At 34.6% G+C, this 18,897-nt stretch overlaps 1 protein-coding gene across 1 annotated transcript; it reads right to left on the bottom strand.

Annotated features, from left to right (window-relative positions):
* Positions 1-174: 174 nt before the first annotated feature.
* LOC129241076 (85/88 kDa calcium-independent phospholipase A2-like) lies at positions 175-18,897 on the bottom strand. The gene is made up of 14 exons (XM_054877229.1): positions 18,701-18,897; positions 11,070-11,362; positions 10,735-10,905; positions 10,539-10,667; positions 7,811-8,164; positions 7,480-7,745; positions 7,159-7,347; positions 6,988-7,091; positions 6,393-6,929; positions 6,228-6,315; positions 5,745-5,868; positions 5,546-5,669; positions 1,777-1,870; positions 175-1,701 (listed from the first exon to the last, which is right to left on the bottom strand). The coding sequence occupies exons 1-14, from the start codon at positions 18,708-18,710 to the stop codon at positions 1,563-1,565; spliced, it is 2,622 nt and encodes an 873-aa protein (XP_054733204.1). The 5' UTR covers positions 18,711-18,897; the 3' UTR covers positions 175-1,562.

The following is an 18,897-nucleotide window of genomic DNA, read 5'->3' as shown; positions in this document are numbered from 1 at the left end:
AGTATTTACATTGACACATACACAGGTAATAATTTATTGCTCCAATAAATTACATTTGTAAAATTAATTAAAAGTATGAGTTACTGCTTGCATTTCTGCTTGCAATCTGTGACGCAGACATGGAATGTGTACTCAAATTTCAAAATTCCAAATGTCAATTATCACAAATTAACACAATACAACTAAAGTGGTTAAATACAACAAAGTATGAAATTTTATTACTAATAGAATAATATTTAAGTTGTATCATCACGTGCACATTTATTATACACACATATTTACTTTTTTTAACATTTATTAGTTTCACATTCAATTTGTTTGTGATTTTAAAATAATTGTGATCTAATATTGTACTAAATATACATACGATTATGTTGGTAATAGGTTTTTAAAACCTCTTGAATAAACACTTCGACAAACAGTTAACAAACATAGAAAATACATGTAAAATATCTAGGAAACTGTTTCCAAGTTTTTAGATGCCAAATAGTCTATATAAGCCGGAAACGCCCGATGAGAAAATTTGAGAATATCTGTACATATTTTGTTTAGTTAAAGTGAATTCTCCGCAAACTACCGACAAATTTCTATGAACTTACAAATGTAGACTTACATATAATTATAAATGATGCAATTTTTTATTATTGACATTTTGGTCATACATTTTTGAAATTAAGTTATTTTGTCGAATTTCAAATGGTTCGCGAAGGATTCATTTAGTTATACTTGTATCTTGATAAGTGCACACTTTTCTAGTTAATTATAAAAAATAGAAAGTTTAGATTGCCTTCCGACTCAAATAAAAACAAACACGTATTTTAAATATTTTTAAAAACTTCTTGAACAAAAAGAATATAAAAAAACAGTACTGTGGATATGTATACATAAAAAAAAAGACCGATCAACAGTTTTAGCTCGAATCCTTTCGTTTTTTTGTAAACAGTGAATATCTATATACATATATACTGCCATGATTATTTGTGTATGTGCATACGATATAAGCTCCACGAAACGTCTACAGGAGTGAATTCTAGGCGATTATTCTGCATCAGGCGGTCGGTAAAATTTGCTTATGATCTTTATCTTTATATCAAAATCTATTACACATGCATATATACATACATGTTTAACTATTTGATGGTATAATAGTTGATTTGGTAGATGGTGTACTTTTAAAATATATTGTCATATTTGTAACAAGCACTGAACTATCAAGTGTCTGTTAGTCGGAATTTTTTTGTGAATATTTGTGGAGGTCACTTTGGACTTAGCTATTTAGCTACGGTATCATATTCTATTTCGATATTTCATAAATGTTTACATGCATATGTAGATATATTTAAGTGTTGCAGAAATTTTTAATATCACTTTTGTATAAATTATCATATTTTAGACCGCTTTCTTTCAATCCAGTGAATAATTTCTATGCCAGTTTTGTGAAGAACCAACTGCACTAAATTATTTATTAATACTTTTCATGAACAATTAACAATATTCGATTCTTTTCCATAGCTATTTGCTTTTATGGAAAAATTAGTTGCGGTCTAAATCTTTCTTATGTGCTATTTCAATAAATTGATCATTTCTATTATTTTGTTACGATTATTGTGCATGTAGGCCTTGGCATGCCATAACATATTAATCAGTTTTTGATCATCTTTTTCATCCATAGCGATGTCTTCATATAGTTGTGGATTGAATCTGGCAAAATGATAAAATTAATTGAAATTAGTAAATTGAAAAATATACAATACACAAAATATTTCCTAAGTATACCTGTAATATGGTACACCAATGGTACTGCACCAAGCGCGTGCCCGGTCAACAACACGACCATCGGAAGCCGTCGCTTGATCAACAAGCAAATTACCTAAAAATCAATATAACAATAATAGGCATGAGATATTATTTTGAATGAACCTACACACGTTTACTAGAAGCGTTCCAAAGTAAAGAGATAAACAGGTGGATAGGTACGTCTTCCATTGAGGTACAGCCATAATCATATTTATGCGAACCGAAGAGAAGTTATTGTGTCTGAAGTGACAGTATATTTATATCGTCGGTGCAAAAATGAGCATCAAAACACCAACTAATATAAAGCTTCGATGAACCAAATTCATGGCGATGATTTTCTATTATGTGGCACAGTTCAATAAAAAGTCAGTTTTGACCAAGGCGGGTCTATTAAAGGTGGTATTGGTAAATCAAAGATAAAACCGATGAAACGATTAAAAACCGGTTGTATCCACATAAATAACATGTTTGACATCATCCTCGACACTCGTATCGAATTGGCGCTTACACCTTTTTTGGGTGTTTGGCCGAGCTCCGCCTCCTATTTGTGCCGTGCGTCTTATTGTTGTTCCAGAAATGGACCTACAGTTTTAAGTCTTCGTTAGAGGAACAGATTTATATCTGGCCAAGGATTGTCACTTCGGGCGTATTCGCCAAAAATGTGTGACCAATTTTTTATGCTGTTCATCGTAGATTTCATTAACGCTGTACTCAAAAATTAGAATCCATGCTATTGAAATTGAGCCATTCAAAAATATTTGGGTTTACTTTACACCATCTCATCTCATACCTAGCCTCAATACGTTTAATATATTTACTGACGCCTTCAAAAGGTTAGACGGAGTAGCCGTTTAAGCTGCCTGATCACTTCAGTAAGAAATATATATAGTTGACAGTCAAGCAGCGATAAAGGCAATAAACTCATATGAAATTTCATTAAAAATATTTTAAAAGCAGGGAAGCAATAGAGCGATTGGCCACAGATAGACGGCTGTACATCTATTGGGTACCCGGACGTAAGCGCATTGCAGGAAATGAAATTGTAGATGAGATTGCCAAGAGCGCAGTTAAATGTCACTTCAACAAGAAAACTTAGGCACAGAACTGTCGTAGGTATACTGGCAGGCCACAATTTGCTAGTGGCATACAAGATACGAATTACAACCTATGATAACTGCAGATTTTGCAATGAACTGGAAGAGAGGGAAACTTTAGAACACTTTCTATGTTTGTGTCCTGCATTAGCTAGAATGATTTGAGAAGTTGGAATGTGTCTCGTGGTTAGAGCTTCAGAGTTTACTTAGATTCGCAAAAGACGCAGACTTATTGCAAGATGTCTACTATAGAAAAACGTTAAGGTCTAGCTCCATCTAACACCACTAAGGACCAATAGGTCTATGTGATGGCTTTCAACTAGGTCAACCTAACCTGACATACAGCATCTCATCTCTCGGCACATTTTTAGATACAAATTGGATATACGTTATCGAAACGGCCTGGATTTATATTCAGCCAATGTCACTCTAGCATTTTTGGGGAATGTTTGTGCAATCAACTACGCAATTGTTGTGTTGATTAATCAGAGGATGGAATATAATAAATGAGGGATCGAAAATAATAGTTTACTTCGAAATTTCAATTCAAAAATCACTCGGAAGGAATTTGACTATTTAACATTTGTATATAGCGCATCACATCTTTTTCCAATAAAAAGTCAGTTTTGACCAAGGCGGGTCTATTAAAGGTGGTATTGATAAATCAGCTGATTTGTTTTTTCTTTCGCCGTGCCAATGTGGGTCAGCTCAAAGACGAATTGAGTACTGAAGGTAGCGCCATTAAAAAACAGCTTTACTCTGACGTCAGCTCCCCTCGCAAACGAAGTGCCGCGTGTTAAATTGTTAAAGCACAAATAAATGTAAATACTCCAAATGCAGTTTTTATGACGCCGGGGCTCGAAAATATATGTGTATAAGTATAATTTCTTGTGTTTGGTTGTTTCCATTGCTTTCGCCCACCCTTCTTCTTTACAAACAAGTGATTCCCCTTTCTTTTTTTTTTTTTGTTTATTGATGGACTCTTACGACACAGCGAGCTCGGAAGGCCCAATCTTCTTCTCTGTCACTCTTGGGTCAGCCCAGAATAAAACAAGGCGAATTCATTCTGTGTTTTCTACTTTGCCAATACTTTGCTTTGACAATCAGATGCACAAAACATTGTTGTTGATCGATTGCCACCACCTTTAGTGAATGTGCCTTGGTCTTGACCAATATTTCATCAATCAAATAAATCCATCAATTAGTTTTTAATGATTTTTCAATGACTGAAAAAATAAATGTTAAGTTTAAACTTTTTTTGGACAGAAAATACCAAACTCAAAATTTAACTTTTATTTTTGACCGAAAAAAGTAAATGTTTAACTTTTTTTGGACGGAGAACATAGCGGTGAAAAAATATCAATTATTTATTGCCTATTATGAAAAAAACATAATAGAATAAAAAGGTTTCATTAAAAAAGGGTTTTTCAGATTCTTAATTTTAGACAATTTTTTATACTTTGGAACGCGTCTCACTAACCATACATACATATTAGGCCGGGTCGATTTGTGGGGAGGCAAAAAAATCGCCCATTGCTCTGTGAAAGTCATATTCTAGGGATCAAAATAAGAAACTTTGCCGAAGGAACCATACCTCTAAAACGAATTCTGATGTCCCCCAATTTGGGTCGAACTTTTTAGTTTCTTTTCTATAACTCACTTAAATTAATTTTTTCATTTAGATAGATATTATAATAAATAAATAATAAATTTTATTGCTGATCGAGCGACAAAATCGGAAGGGTTTTTTGCATCGGGTGGTGACTGGCGACGAAAAATGGATCCACTACGATAACCCAAAACGCAAAAAATCATGGGGTTTGCCCGGCCACGCATCAACGTCGACGGCCAAGCAGAATATTCACGGCAAGAAAATCATGCTCTGCATTTGGTGGGATCAGGTCGGCGTCGTATATTTTGAGCTGCTCCAACCGGGCGAAACAATTACGGGGGATCGTTACCGACTGCAATTGATGCGTTTAAGCCGGGCATTGAAAGAAAAACGGTCGGAAACGGTAAAAAGGCACGACAAGGTTATTTTGCAACATGACAACGCTCGGCCGCATGTTGCTCAACCTGTCAAAAAATACCTTGGAACGCTTGGCTGGGAAGTGTTACCCCACCCGCCGTATAGTCCAGACATAGCTCCCTCCGATTATCATTTGTTCCGGCATATGAGTCTCGATTTGGCGGACCAGCGGTTCTCCTCGTACGAGGCTACCAAAATATGGGTTGAGTCATGGATAGTCAAGCAGCGGCCAGAATTTTGGAGAAACGGCATCCGGAAATTGCCCGAAAGATGGGCGAAAGTTGTAGCTAGCGATGGCCAATACTTCGAATAAAATATTTTGTACCGTTTTTTCACAATAAAGCCCCAAATCTTCGAAAAAAACCTTTAAAACTAATTCAACCTCCCAATTAATAAATAAAAATAAGGAAAAAACATAGCCATTTAGCTGATTTTTTCATGTAAAGGCCAAAAATGGTGATATTTTTAAATTGGAGGACATCAGAATGCGTTTTAGAGGTATGGTTCGTTCGGCAAAGTTTCTTATTTTGATCCCTAGAATACGATTTTCACAGAGCAATGAGCGATTTTTAAATCGACCCGCCCTAATACATATGTACATTTGTAATTAGATGTATGCACTTACCAATTGTTGAGATTCCATAGGCTAATTTGGCAGTATCCCATATGCTATCAGGGCGGAATACATCAATATCTTTGAGTGCGGTTACTGGTATCAGACCAGTGCCTAGAGAGACTACAATTGAAACCTGTGAAGCAGAGAAAACAATTAATTATGCAACTACAAAAAAAAAACGTTATGACATTTAGCAATAATTATTTACCGGAACTGCCTCCTTTTCACGACCAACACTACGCAACGCCATATTGTATTCATGAATTTCTGTCATAGCATCCAAAGTTGGATTGTTAGCGATTAACCCACCATCGAGGAAACGGCCAAATGCGCTATAACAAATTGGGTACGAACATGCATAAATTGTTGTGTATATGAAAGCACTCATATTAATAATATAATTAAAGAACTACCCATATGCAAGCAGAAAATAAAATTTAATATTTGTAAGAGAAAAAATGCAAATAGCTTTATAAATAATTAAACGTATAAAAATGATTGCACTCACGAACTTAACGTTTGTAGTTAGTTATTATAGATTATTTCATAGTTAGCATTTGAAAATAGAACAATAAAACTATGATTCTCGACCATAACCCAATATTCATTAAGTAATAATTTATTAAAGGGGGTTCTCTTGTCTACTGCTGTTTTGAATCATTCGATTCAAATCAGGGTTAAGTCTACTAACCGGAAATACGAGGGTGCTGCACCAGTAGCTCTAGCTGCACGCCAAACCAGTTGCTCTTCTGGAGGAGGTGGTGGTACTCGGCGATTATCTGTCAAACATAAGTACATATATATGTACATATACACATATGTAACAAAAAAATATAGTATTGAGTGAACTACTTACTAATTGGCGTAACAATTCCTAGAATATCGCTTGCGCTATGATAATTTCTAAATAGATGCAAGTCCACCGGCTTACGATCAGCCATAACGCCAGTTATCATAATTTTTGGGTGTTTAATGTCGGCCATTACTGTATACTGACCTAAATTATCTTTTAATATATTTTCGAACAATTCACTAGGATAGGGACGTGAGCCAACGAAGCATTGTTCTTTCATGCGCAAGTACAGGCCCATACATTGACGCATTGTTTTGCCGCAACCGAGTCCCAGTGCTAAAATGCCACCAGTGCTAGTGCCAGCTATCCAATCGAACATGTGAGCAATTGGCGTTTGTGAGAGTTTTTCTATTTCGAGTAGCATTTGAACAAGTACCAGGCCCCGTATACCGCCCCCATCCAGGCACAATAAGCGTCCGCGGGCATATGGTTTTTCGCCTTTGTTGCTAGAATCACTGCCGATGGAAGCTGGTGTGGTGGGTGTAGCAGCTGCACTGGCATCCCCACTGCCATCTCCTTCCAAGCTATTACTGGGCGACTCTAAAATGTTTGCAATATAAGACTCAGTTTGAACATATTACAAATAGTGTTGGTCTACCTTTTTTGCTGTCAGTATTTACTTTTGTGGTAAACATTCCGAGTAAAGCATCCATAATACTTTGTCCTTTTTGCTCTTTTTCCGTATCAATGATAACAGTCGGTCTGCCAGCGAGGATTGTGAGAAAGTTTTGTTTCACAAATTTAATTGTAAATTATATTTAAAACTTACTCCACAGTACCAGCGCTGCCATTAGACGATGAACCAAAAAGTCCATCCATTGCTTGACGACTAGTTGATGCCAGCATGTTCTCAATGTGCTCACGTTGTTCGACGCGCTCAGGAGACTCGGGCGGTATACCATTGTACGAGCCTTTAGCATTACATCCAGACGGACATTTCAAGCTTGAATCTGGACAACTGAAAATGAAATGCAGTGATGGGAGTTGTGTTACATAAATTGCTATTATATTACTTGCAAACTTCCATGATTAAAGTGGCAAATGGCATAATATATTTTATAATATTATTTTATTTCATTTTCTTACTCACCGTTTAGCTCCAACTGAATGTAAAATGTATAGAATTTCACTCTCCTTGCCGCCATTAGGATCATTCCCAACCATATGACGCGGTGTCTTGCCATCTTGGTTTTTAATGTTTATATCGCAACCAAATACCACTAGGCATTGTACGATTGGAACCAATTTTTTTTCGATGGCTATGTGCAAAGCTGTGTTTCCATCTTTATCGAATACATCAATATCAGCGTCATGAGCAAGGAGCGTAACAACGCATTCAAAGCGATTGCGTGCAACCTGTCGGATATAAATTTTAAATAGTACCTTCTGTTCAAGATTCACAAGCCAAAATTAAGTGTTACCATCACATGCAAAGCGGTGCGCCCATCAAAATTGGTGGCATTGACATCACATCCTTGCATAATGAGTGCATGTAAAGTCTCGCGCGATGAACACCAATGCAGCGGAGTACCACCGAATTTCATATCCTGTGTATACAGTTTATTGGCATTGGTTTTCAGGAATTCAGCGACAGACGTAGGCGTACTTGTTTTGTATATTTTGCTCATATTTTTGGCATTCAAGTTAACATCTGCGCCGGCTAATAGTAAAGCTTTAACACAATCCGGTTTATCCGATAAACAGGCCAAATGTAGTGGTGGAAATCCATCCGAATTGATGTGATTGAGATTCACCGTGCTTTTAGCGGTTAATAACTGCAGTAAATGTAAGTAAAAGAAGTAAATTCGAGGCCTTTAAAATTTTTTTCACAAGAAATTTCTAATTTTAAAAAAGTTACCACTTTGATACAAAATTACTTATTTATACTTAATTGCATGGACTCTGCAACTAAACTCATAGCCTCCCCCCTATAAATGTTTATTTTTATAACCTTATGAAAGATGGGCGTGATTATTGCCTGATTTCTATCGCCATTCTGATCATTTTAAAATCATACACATGAACACAATTACAATAAAAACTCGAGTATAAAAGTTTTTGTAAATTCTGTACTAACAAAAATGGTAGTTGTGATAAAAAGCGATAACAAAGATAATAAAAATAGTAATAATCTTCGTAATTCCTTTCCTCAACGGCTTGACTGATTTTAATAGTTTCCTTACACTTACGGAGTCACCTGCATTCTTCTTAGCCAGAAGGTTATGGGGTCAACATATTGCAAAAATCGTCTTTATGATCCAATTAGGTTAATTTTCGGAATATGAAGGAAGTTGTAAAAAAAAAATAAACTGACTAGAATGTGCATGGTTGAGATATTCCAAACAATTGGAATTTATGGCCATACTCGATTCATTTATGACCAGACTCGATGCATTTTTCAACTGAAAGAGTTATACGAATTTCCTAATATAAGTGTGGTTCACAAACTGTTGTCGCAATATTAAGAAATGTCATAAATTAACTTTTTCCAAGCAGAAAGTACCCGTTGATATAATGGACTATGAATAAGTTCGTGCGGTTTTTTTTCGAAATTTGAAACTTTATTGACGTAAAATGGTTACAAATTTAATATTCAAAGTATTGTCCATCGCTTGCTACTACTTTTTCCCATCTTTCTGGCAATTCACGGATTCCCTTTGTGAAATATTCGGTCGGTTTTGCCGCAATCCACGAATCGATCCATTTTTTGACTTCATCGTAATTACGGAAGTGCTGGTCAGCCAGGCCATGTTGCATCGATCGGAAGAGATAGTAATCGGATGGCGCAAGGTCTGGACTATACGGCGGGTGGGGTAGGACATCCCATTTGAGCGTTTCTAAGTATGTTTTGACCACTTGTGCAACATGTGGCCGAGCATTGTCATGTTGCAAAATAACTTTGTCGTGTCTATCGGCGTATTGCGGCCGTTTTTCTCGCAGTGCTCGGCTCAAACGCATCAATTGTCGTCGGTAGACATCCCCCGTAATCGTTTCATTCGGTTTCAGTAGCTCATAATACACAACACCCAGCTGGTCCCACCAGATACACAGCATAACCTTCAGGCCATGAATATTCTGCGCCGACGTCGATGTTGAAGCATGGCCAGGGTATCCATACGTTGCCCGACGTTTTGGATTGTCGTAATGGACCCACTTTTCATCGCCAGTCACAATTCGATGCAAAAAACCCTTTCTTTTGTGCCGTTGAAGCAGTTGTTCGCATGCCATAAAACGGCGTTCAACGTCTCTTAACTTCAATTCATACGGCACCCAATGGCCTACCTTTCGGATCATTCCCATGACTTTTAAACGTTTGAAAATGGTTGATTGATCAACTCCCAAAGTTTTTGCAACCTCTTCTTGCGTTTGAGCCGGATCTTGATCGAGCAATTCCTCCAATTCGGTATCCATGAACTTTTTCGGCGCACCCTCGCGTTCTTCGTCTTCCAAGCCAAAATCACCACTTTTAAAGCGTGCAAACCACTTCTGGCACGTTCGCTCAGCTAGAGCATGCTCACCATAAACTTCCACCAAGATACGATGACTTTCGGCTGCTTTTTTCTTCATATTAAAATAATGAAGAAGAATTCCCCGCAAAAACACATTATTTGGCACGAAATTCGACATTTTCAAGTGTGGTAAAAATATTGTTGTTTACGCTTCAAATAAAAAACTTATACTGACGTTTGTGCCTTACGACAGTAGCTCTCCAATGAATGTTTGGAAATGTGGATCGATGGAATAATAATCAAGTTACGCCATCTGTTGTAAAACCGCACGAACTTATTCATAGTCCTATAAAATCTTATTCTATTGCCAATGCCTGTCTCGACTCGATCAGTGAGATGGAGTATCTCATAGTTTATTTCCACCAGAAATTCACATTTATCATAAGACTCTCGTTGCCGGCTAAGTAGTTTACTAACTTGCGTCGGTTTAATGTTAGCGTTATTTACTTAGTTTTATTTTGTATCTTCTTATCTAACTTGTCTGTAAAAATTTATTGCATATACTTCTAAAATAAATAAATAATATAGATAGATTAAAATAAGTTTGTGGCTGTGTGTTTTCGAGAAATAAAGTTAAAATGTTTAAATAATTTTTAGAAATCTATGAGTAAATCAATTATTGAAGCGTTTTCGCACTCACGTTTATAATCTCTTTTGTTGTACTAGCGGCGTAATGGAATACAGAATTACTGTTGTTATCTAAATGTTCCATTTTACAAAGCGGCAACAATGTCTTGACCATTTCGATGTTCCCACTTTTTATGGCAAGCTAAATAGTATAGAGACATATCCAATTATTAATATAACGCCGTCATTAAAGTATTTCCAAACAATACCTGAAACGGTGACATCAGTTGTACATGATCAGCGTAATCGATGAATTCCAACACTTTCGGATTACTAACGTAATCAACGAGATTAAAATAAGCGACCAAGTGTGCCAGTGACCACGAGGGATTCTCTGCTAAGGCGTCACATACCTTTTGCAGACCATTAACATTGTAGAACTGCAAATATGTGGGTTGAAATGATATACATATATTAAGCTAGAGAATGTAATTATTATTATCTTCCGTCTTCGATTCGACATATGTACACTAGATTCTGTGTACCACAACTTTGCCAAAGTCTTGTCGAATGCTTGACACTCACGTACTAACTTTCAAATTACCTCTTTGACGATAGTTACAAACACAGGCAATCGATGTACGAAGGCGTTGAATCGATCTTCGGCTTCCTGTTGTGCGGGCGATCGAAACAGGCTAAAGCAAGTATTGGCGGGATCATTGACATGCCGTTGGAGCACAATTTCGTAGCATGCTTTCTTATCTGTGGAATTGAAGGGTGGCGAATAAAGAACCATACCTTCATCCCGTCCAATCACTAATAAACTTCCCAATGATTCGCCTCTGATTTCGAGTACTTTATTTGGAGGTGTATCTCCGCCTAACAGGCGTTGAAGAACTGTATATAAAAAATAGAAAAAATTAAACAATTCGTATTTTCCAAGTGTAAATTTTAACACATTGCCCAATATTGCTGTAAAATACTAAACTGCAGCTTGGCTGTTTTTTTTTTACAATAAATATCGTAACCTTTTATTTTTATATAAAATGATCAATAACCTTTGTGCAGTCGAGTAGAACCTGTATCCTCATTGTACCAAAACACAATTGCACTGTTTCCTCTGGAATGTTTTTTTCCAGAATTGTCAAAATATGGAAACAAAATGCCGATTTCTATAAAACCTAATCAGAATGCTGGAAGCCTTAAATCAGACGTGTTAAAATGTCTAAACTTATTTGCTTAATTAACTTTCAGCCATATACTTGGCTAACTTTTGCCTCTTTCTTGTTTCAAACTGTTAACTGTTAATTTGATTTAATAAATAATTTATATAAATTACAGAAATTGCTTTAGATATGTAAAAGTGAAAATATAATATTATATTATATTATATATTATTATGTAGTCATATTAAAGAAGGGCCTCTTGCCAGAAAATGGGTTCGCTGCCTAAACTCTTACTTCTTTAGATGTCTGGCAGACTTGGAATCCAAATACATCCACAATATTACATATATTACATAATTAGAGAGACAATGTGGGGAAAGTTGAGCCCACACAAACGGTATTATATTAGGCCTCCAAGCCAAAGTGGGCTCCTCTACACCCTTAAGGAGAATGGCAACCATCGTAACCTAACCATACGAGTATATATGTATATTATTATTTATATTGGAATCCTTAAGAATGTATTTATATATATTTCATATATATTTTTCATTGTCGAAATACACTCGCAGGTTTGCCGTTGCCTGCCTGAAAAAAATTGTGTCTTCATTTTGGTCTTTGAAAATTCGAACCTACGTGTTCTCCGAATTCCAAATGGTAGTCACGCACCAACCCATTTGGCTACACGGCCTCATATATATAGTTACGTCCTATTGAATATAAAAATAAAAATAAGCAAATTTCCATTGAATGTACTGCCTCCCCTTAACAGAAAGCACTGAGTGCTTACAGATCACATATGATAGAGATTCTCCTTATAACGGAAATGCGCAGAGCTTAAATTATATTTCAAGTTCAAAAGTTCAAATCTTGATAATCTTAATACGTACTTAGTATTTCGAATTAATATTGCGTAATATTTTTCAAAGCACAATATCCGTAATGCATATTTTTTATATTGTAATTTAAAGCAAGCAGTTCGGCGCAGCATCTCAGCTGAGTCAGCGCATTTTTTTATGAAAAAAGTCGGCGAAAATATACGTGAATCGGAATTGAAGTGAGGCTGCATGATGTGTTGTGACGTGTTGGTAATGGGTCAAATAATTGTTCAACACTATCAACTGACAACGCTATGAACTGCCCCGTAGGGATTGACTTAAGTATCGAATTAAGTATAGCATATAACTGATGCTTTTATGAGCGCCGATCAGTTTTGAAATGCTTCTAGTAACTTGAAAAGATATCAAAATAGTTATCGCAATATGCAAAATTTGTATATTTTAAAATAAATAATTCTACTTTCTATTCCTTTATTTTTAATGACCACAAAACAACGGAAAAAACAGAATTAGTTATGGTCAATTCTTAATTATTGACGTCGAGGTAGACGTATAAGGTAAACAATTTGTGGTTCGTATCAGCAGCGACACAAGTTTTCTTAGTGTCACAGCGTCAAAGCAGTACATCGCACCCAAGCAATCTCCCCTTTTGCACATTACAACCTTTGGCTTTATACAAAATATTGCTCATTTGTCTTGACCGTTAGTCAGTTCTGACAAATTTCAGAGTTGTACAGATCTGGTTTATAAACAAATCACTGTCAATATTATTTCCCATTAAAACATACATTTTTTGTTTTACACTTTACACGTTTTGCCCTCACATTCCGATTGAACGAAGTATTACCAGAGAATGTTAATGGAATGAGAAGGAACAAATGTTAAATGAGCTTTTTTCGAGTTCTAATTTATAGATTCATAATAAGGTCATTTCAAATTCAACTTTCCTGAAGAGGTCGGAATTGCAGATATTTACCACGCGAGTGACGCGAGTGGAGGGTTTCTATATTTACTTACCACGCTAGGCCAAGAATTCAGATATTTTCTGCGTTTACCATACTATTGAGGACGTTCATAAGATTTTTCGGCACACTACTAAGGAAATCGAAGCGAATAAAATTGCGATTAAGAAGGCCGCGCGGTAGTTAGTTTGTGGTGCAGAAGCTAAAGTCGGCGGAATTATTCGTTTTGTTTTTTGGCACGTATATAATTCAGGTTCAAATCCTGAAGTCATATTTTTTTTCTTGCACATTTTTTTTTTTTACAATTCAAACCAGGAAAGTTTGGTAAAATTTTTGAGTTTATTTTAATTAAAATTTCTTTAAAATACTGTTTTTTGTATTTTATAAATGGAAATTTCTTTTCGGTATAAAATAGTTCATACTGGATATGACCTGATTTTTATATAAATCAATCAAAACAGAAAATATGTACATATGTCTATAATCTATTTCATCAAATCCAAATTATATTGATGAGAAAATATCATTCTAATATCCGTCCAGAAAGCCAAACGCGCATACACAGATGCATATTCATATAATTACGCATACAAACTTTCAACTAACGCAGAATATGTACATATAAAACTGCGAATCGAATAAATGAGTGATTTAGAAAAGATCATTAATAATTGTAGATTAGCGCAATCGTGAAAGACGTGTCGTATATGCAGTACATCGTCTCATATTTGACTCAGGTTCAAATCCTGTGCACAGTTTTTTATTCGATATTTTTATTTCATTTTTTATATTTGGTTTAATTGAAATTGATTTAAAATAGTGTATTCAGATTTTTCTAATACCAGTTATTTAGAAATTTATTTTCTATATAACATTATTCATTTGAATTGATTTATATGTAAAACAGCCATAAAGTCAATCATATGAATATGCATTCCTATATTTAATTTCTTCAGTCAAATCTGAACTACTTACATACACATATTGATGAGAAAATATTCTAATATCCATCCAGGAAGCCTAACGCGCATACTCACATATGTGTTTAAATATATGCACAAACCACCACCATTCTAACAAAACCCAGAACACAAGCTTCTGCGCACACTTGACACATGGGATATGTATACCCTATGAGCAAAAAGAACCGGGAAGGTGATGTTGACTGCTTCCTTCGATTGCCAAGGCATAGTCCACCATGAGTACCTTCCATCGGGCCAGACAGTCAATAGAGAATATTATTTATCCGTTTTGAAACCTTAGAGAGATGCTGTGTGTTGCAAACCGCCGGAAATGTGAGCAAACAATTCTCAGATTTTGCATGATGATAACGCGCCATCGCACTGATCAAAGAGAATACAAATCGGCCTGCCGGGGGTGTTTGGAGGACTGGGTTAAACGTTGGCACATGTGTGTTGCTTCAGACGGGTCATATTTTGAAGAAGATAATATAAATTTGCCTTAAATTTAACTCTGTTTTGTTTAATTTAAACATTCCCGGTACTTTCTGATCATAAGGTACATACTTGCGGCTTTGCGGACAGCAATGTGTGATTCGCTGGAAGTCGCATTAACTCGCGACTGTCGCACAGTTAGAAGACATATTTACATACATATAAGGGTGCATACATACATACGGAGCCGCGGCCACTCGACATGACAAAAATTTAAGATTTATCAAATATTGGCAAATAATTCCACGCGAAATATTCCAATATTGACTATTTTCGAATGGTCGCGAAAATTGGCATATGGGCGGCTCGTTTTATGAATGAAATTGAAATATGAGCTCTAACTTATGAATGAACTTTTTGTTTTTCTTCTAAATTGTTCAGCGCAGTCGCTGATAGAATTATGGCCGCTGCGACTGCGTCTACGAATGTATTTTATTTTTGTAGTCGCCAGGCTTAGATTTTAGCTTTGGGCGACATGCGCATGTGAGGTATGTGTTTTTGTTGTGTTCTAGAACATTTTAGAATGTGCGGTGGCAAAGCGGCCATGGCGTTGCGCTTGCTGTTGCTTTTGCGTCTATCAAAGTACATATCGTGTTTTTGTAAGTACAATATTAGGAATATCGACTGGTGAAAGACAAAAGTACACGGAAGCAAGAAGGGAGAGCTGTGCTCGCGCATATACATATGCATGAATGTATGAACGTGCATGGATGTAGTAACATATGAATACAATTATTTTGTAGGAAGTTTAGAAGGTAAGTAGGTATATATGTATGTATATATGCTAGGACATAATACATACATAGAGCAGAATTGTTTTTGCACTTGTTAGGAAGAAACTCGCTAGTGCGTATGTGTATTTGTCTTGTAAGAATGTGATGTGCTGTGACTTGTGTACATACATAAGACAAGGTTATTTGGGCATACATGCATATGTACATATGTATGAAAGGAAGATGATGTTCTTGCGCTTGTGCATTATTGTTTTTCATATAATATACAAATGTACATACCTACATATGTATGTAAATGCTGTCGAATACATAAACTATAAATTGGCATACAATATAAAATAAGTGTTGATTTATCTTAAACCGTTTTTTTTTTTCTTAATGCAAATACCTCCTATTGACATGTACATACATATTATGTATGTATGTATATTGTCATATACCATCATTTATGTACATATAGAGTATACGTTCATTTATGAATGTATGTAATGAAAAACTTCATGAATTACTTTCAGAACTTTATTAAAATTAATTCGCGTCGCGCGCATGCACAAAACCTTGGTTCACAACGCAGGCGCAGAAATAAACGCTCTGCGTATTTATCCTCCCCACGTAACTCGCCATCAATTCTCGGCGCCAATTTTTTTTTTTTTTTTTTTAAATGTGTTTTTTTTAATGTAATCGTAAAAAATTTTTAATAAATTTTATGTATCCGCTTATCATTTCAAAAGTAACAAAATGGTAAAAAAATAAGCGGTCGAAGAAATAAATGCACCGCCTATTTTTCCTCGCCACATGTTAGGCTCGATTTCAATTCCCAGTGCAAACCTTTTTTTATTAACTTTTTTTTTTTAAATTCGTTTTTTTATGTAATTAAAAAAAATTATGTAATAAATTTTACGTATTCGCTTATTATTTCAAAAAATACGAAAATAGTAAAAATTTAATTAGTTTAATGTATTTATCCTCCCCACGTGACTCGGCATCAATTCTCGGTGCAAATTTTTTTTTTTTTTTTTAAATGTGTTTTTTTTAATGTAATCGTAAAAAAATTTTTAATAAATTTTATGTATCCGCTTATCATTTCAAAAGTAACAAAATGGTAAAAAAATAAGCGGTCGAAGAAATAAATGCACCGCCTATTTTTCCTCGCCACATGTTAGGCTCGATTTCAATTCCCAGTGCAAACCTTTTTTTATTAACTTTTTTTTTTTAAATTCGTTTTTTTATGTAATTAAAAAAAATTATGTAATAAATTTTACGTATTCGCTTATTATTTCAAAAAATACGAAAATAGTAAAAATTTAATTAGTTTAATGTATTTATCCTCCCCACGTGACTCGGCATCAATTCTCGGTGCAAATTTTTTTTTTTTTTTTAAATGTGTTTTTTTTAATGTAATCGTAAAAAAATTTTTAATAAATTTTATGTATCCGCTTATCATTTCAAAAGTAACAAAATGGTCAAAAAATAAGCAGTCGAAGAAATAAACGCACCGCCTATTTTTCCTCGCCACATGTTAGACTCGAGTTCAATTCCCGATGCAAACTTTTTTTTATAAATTTTATTTTTTAAAATCGTTTTTTTTTTTTAATGTAATTGAAAAAAAAAAATTATGTAATAAATTTTACGTATTCGCTTATTATTTCAAAAAATACGAAAATAGTAAAAATTTAATTAGTTTAATGTATTTATCCTCCCCACGTGACTCGGCATCAATTCTCGGTGGAAATTTTTTTTTTTCGTTTTTAAATTTTTTTTTTAATGTAATCGTAAAAAAATTTTTAATAAATTTTATGTATCCGCTTATCATTTCAAAAGTAACAAAATGGTCAAAAAATAAGCAGTCGAAGAAATAAACGCACCGCCTATTTTTCCTCGCCACATGTTAGACTCGAGTTCAATTCCCGGTGCAAACTTTTTTTTATAAATTTTATTTTTTAAAATCGTTTGTTTTTTTTTTAATGTAATTGAAAAAAAAAAATTATGTAATAAATTTTACGTATTCGCTTATTATTTCAAAAATACGAAAATAGTACAAATTTAATTGGTTTAATGTCGAGGTGAGAAATGTGCTGTGTGTTGAGGTGAAAGATGTGTGGTGTTTCTAATTTTTGTGTGGGCAAAAGTCAGTGAGGTGTCTATAAACTCGGTGTGCTAAATGACCTTATTACAAATCTTTCAGATCTCAATTGTACTAAAAAAAGCTTACAGTAACATTTGCACCTTCTCATTGCATTAACATTCTCTGGTATTACTTGACCTCTTAGTGTTACAAGTAATATACATATCTATGACGCAAAATTTTTTTTTTAATTTTAATTAAATGTGGATTATAAATTGAAGTAAAGAAATTGAAAATATTAAACCCCTAAAAAATAGTAAAAAAACTCCCAGGATTAGAATCCGAAATCTTCAAAATACTACTCCACTGATATATCCTAACGATTATTGAGGCAGCGTTGCCAACGACTTGCTAGACTGCCGATTTGTTTCCCTCGAATTTAAAGCTTGACCTATAGAAAAAGGGAAGCCGAGCTTATTTCATATCATCCGCTAAATTTAGTCTTAGGTCTGAATTATCGCAAAATGGATGAATTAAAATTCACATAATGCTTATATGGAAGAGAAGGAAAATCAACAAATAATGATTCTAGAATTAGGAACCTGAATTCAATAGAAATGAATCAGTTCAGTACTAGTGGGGTTTCCTACAGGGTAGGTATACGTATATACGCAATTCTCTAATGCGAAGAAATAATAGTTTCTGGTATGCCGGTAGTTGTTTTTTCTTTGTTATTTTGCAATGCTCTGTAAAAAAATCGATAATGTTAAAAAAGTAGAGGTTTACATTGTTACAAACAAATGTATATGCAGTTAACATTATATTATATTTATCTGATAATAGGAACTAGATAACTTTTTATACAATAGATTATATCAACAATATCTATAGTTGCGTTTGGTGGAGAAAGTGGTTTGGATATATCAAAACAGATTACACGAAATTATTATATTTCATTGTATAAAAATCAAAATTATATACATCACTTGGTGTTATTATTAATATTACAGCTCACCATTAAACATTTTATGGAATTTGTTTACTGCCCGCTGCACTCAGAAACCTTTTCCAGTTTCACTAATCACAGCACCAGCTTCTGCCTCACACTTCCCGCTTTTGTTGTTGCACAAAGTTTTCTGCCGATTTCTTAATTTTTTTATAATAGTTTATATTCCGTCACAACTCGCAACTTTCTTTAAAAAATTCTGTACT

The sequence above is a fragment of the Anastrepha obliqua genome, chromosome 3, assembly GCF_027943255.1.
Source record: "Anastrepha obliqua isolate idAnaObli1 chromosome 3, idAnaObli1_1.0, whole genome shotgun sequence".
NCBI lineage: Eukaryota > Metazoa > Arthropoda > Insecta > Diptera > Tephritidae > Anastrepha > Anastrepha obliqua.
This window is presented reverse-complemented; position numbering and strand designations above follow the sequence as displayed.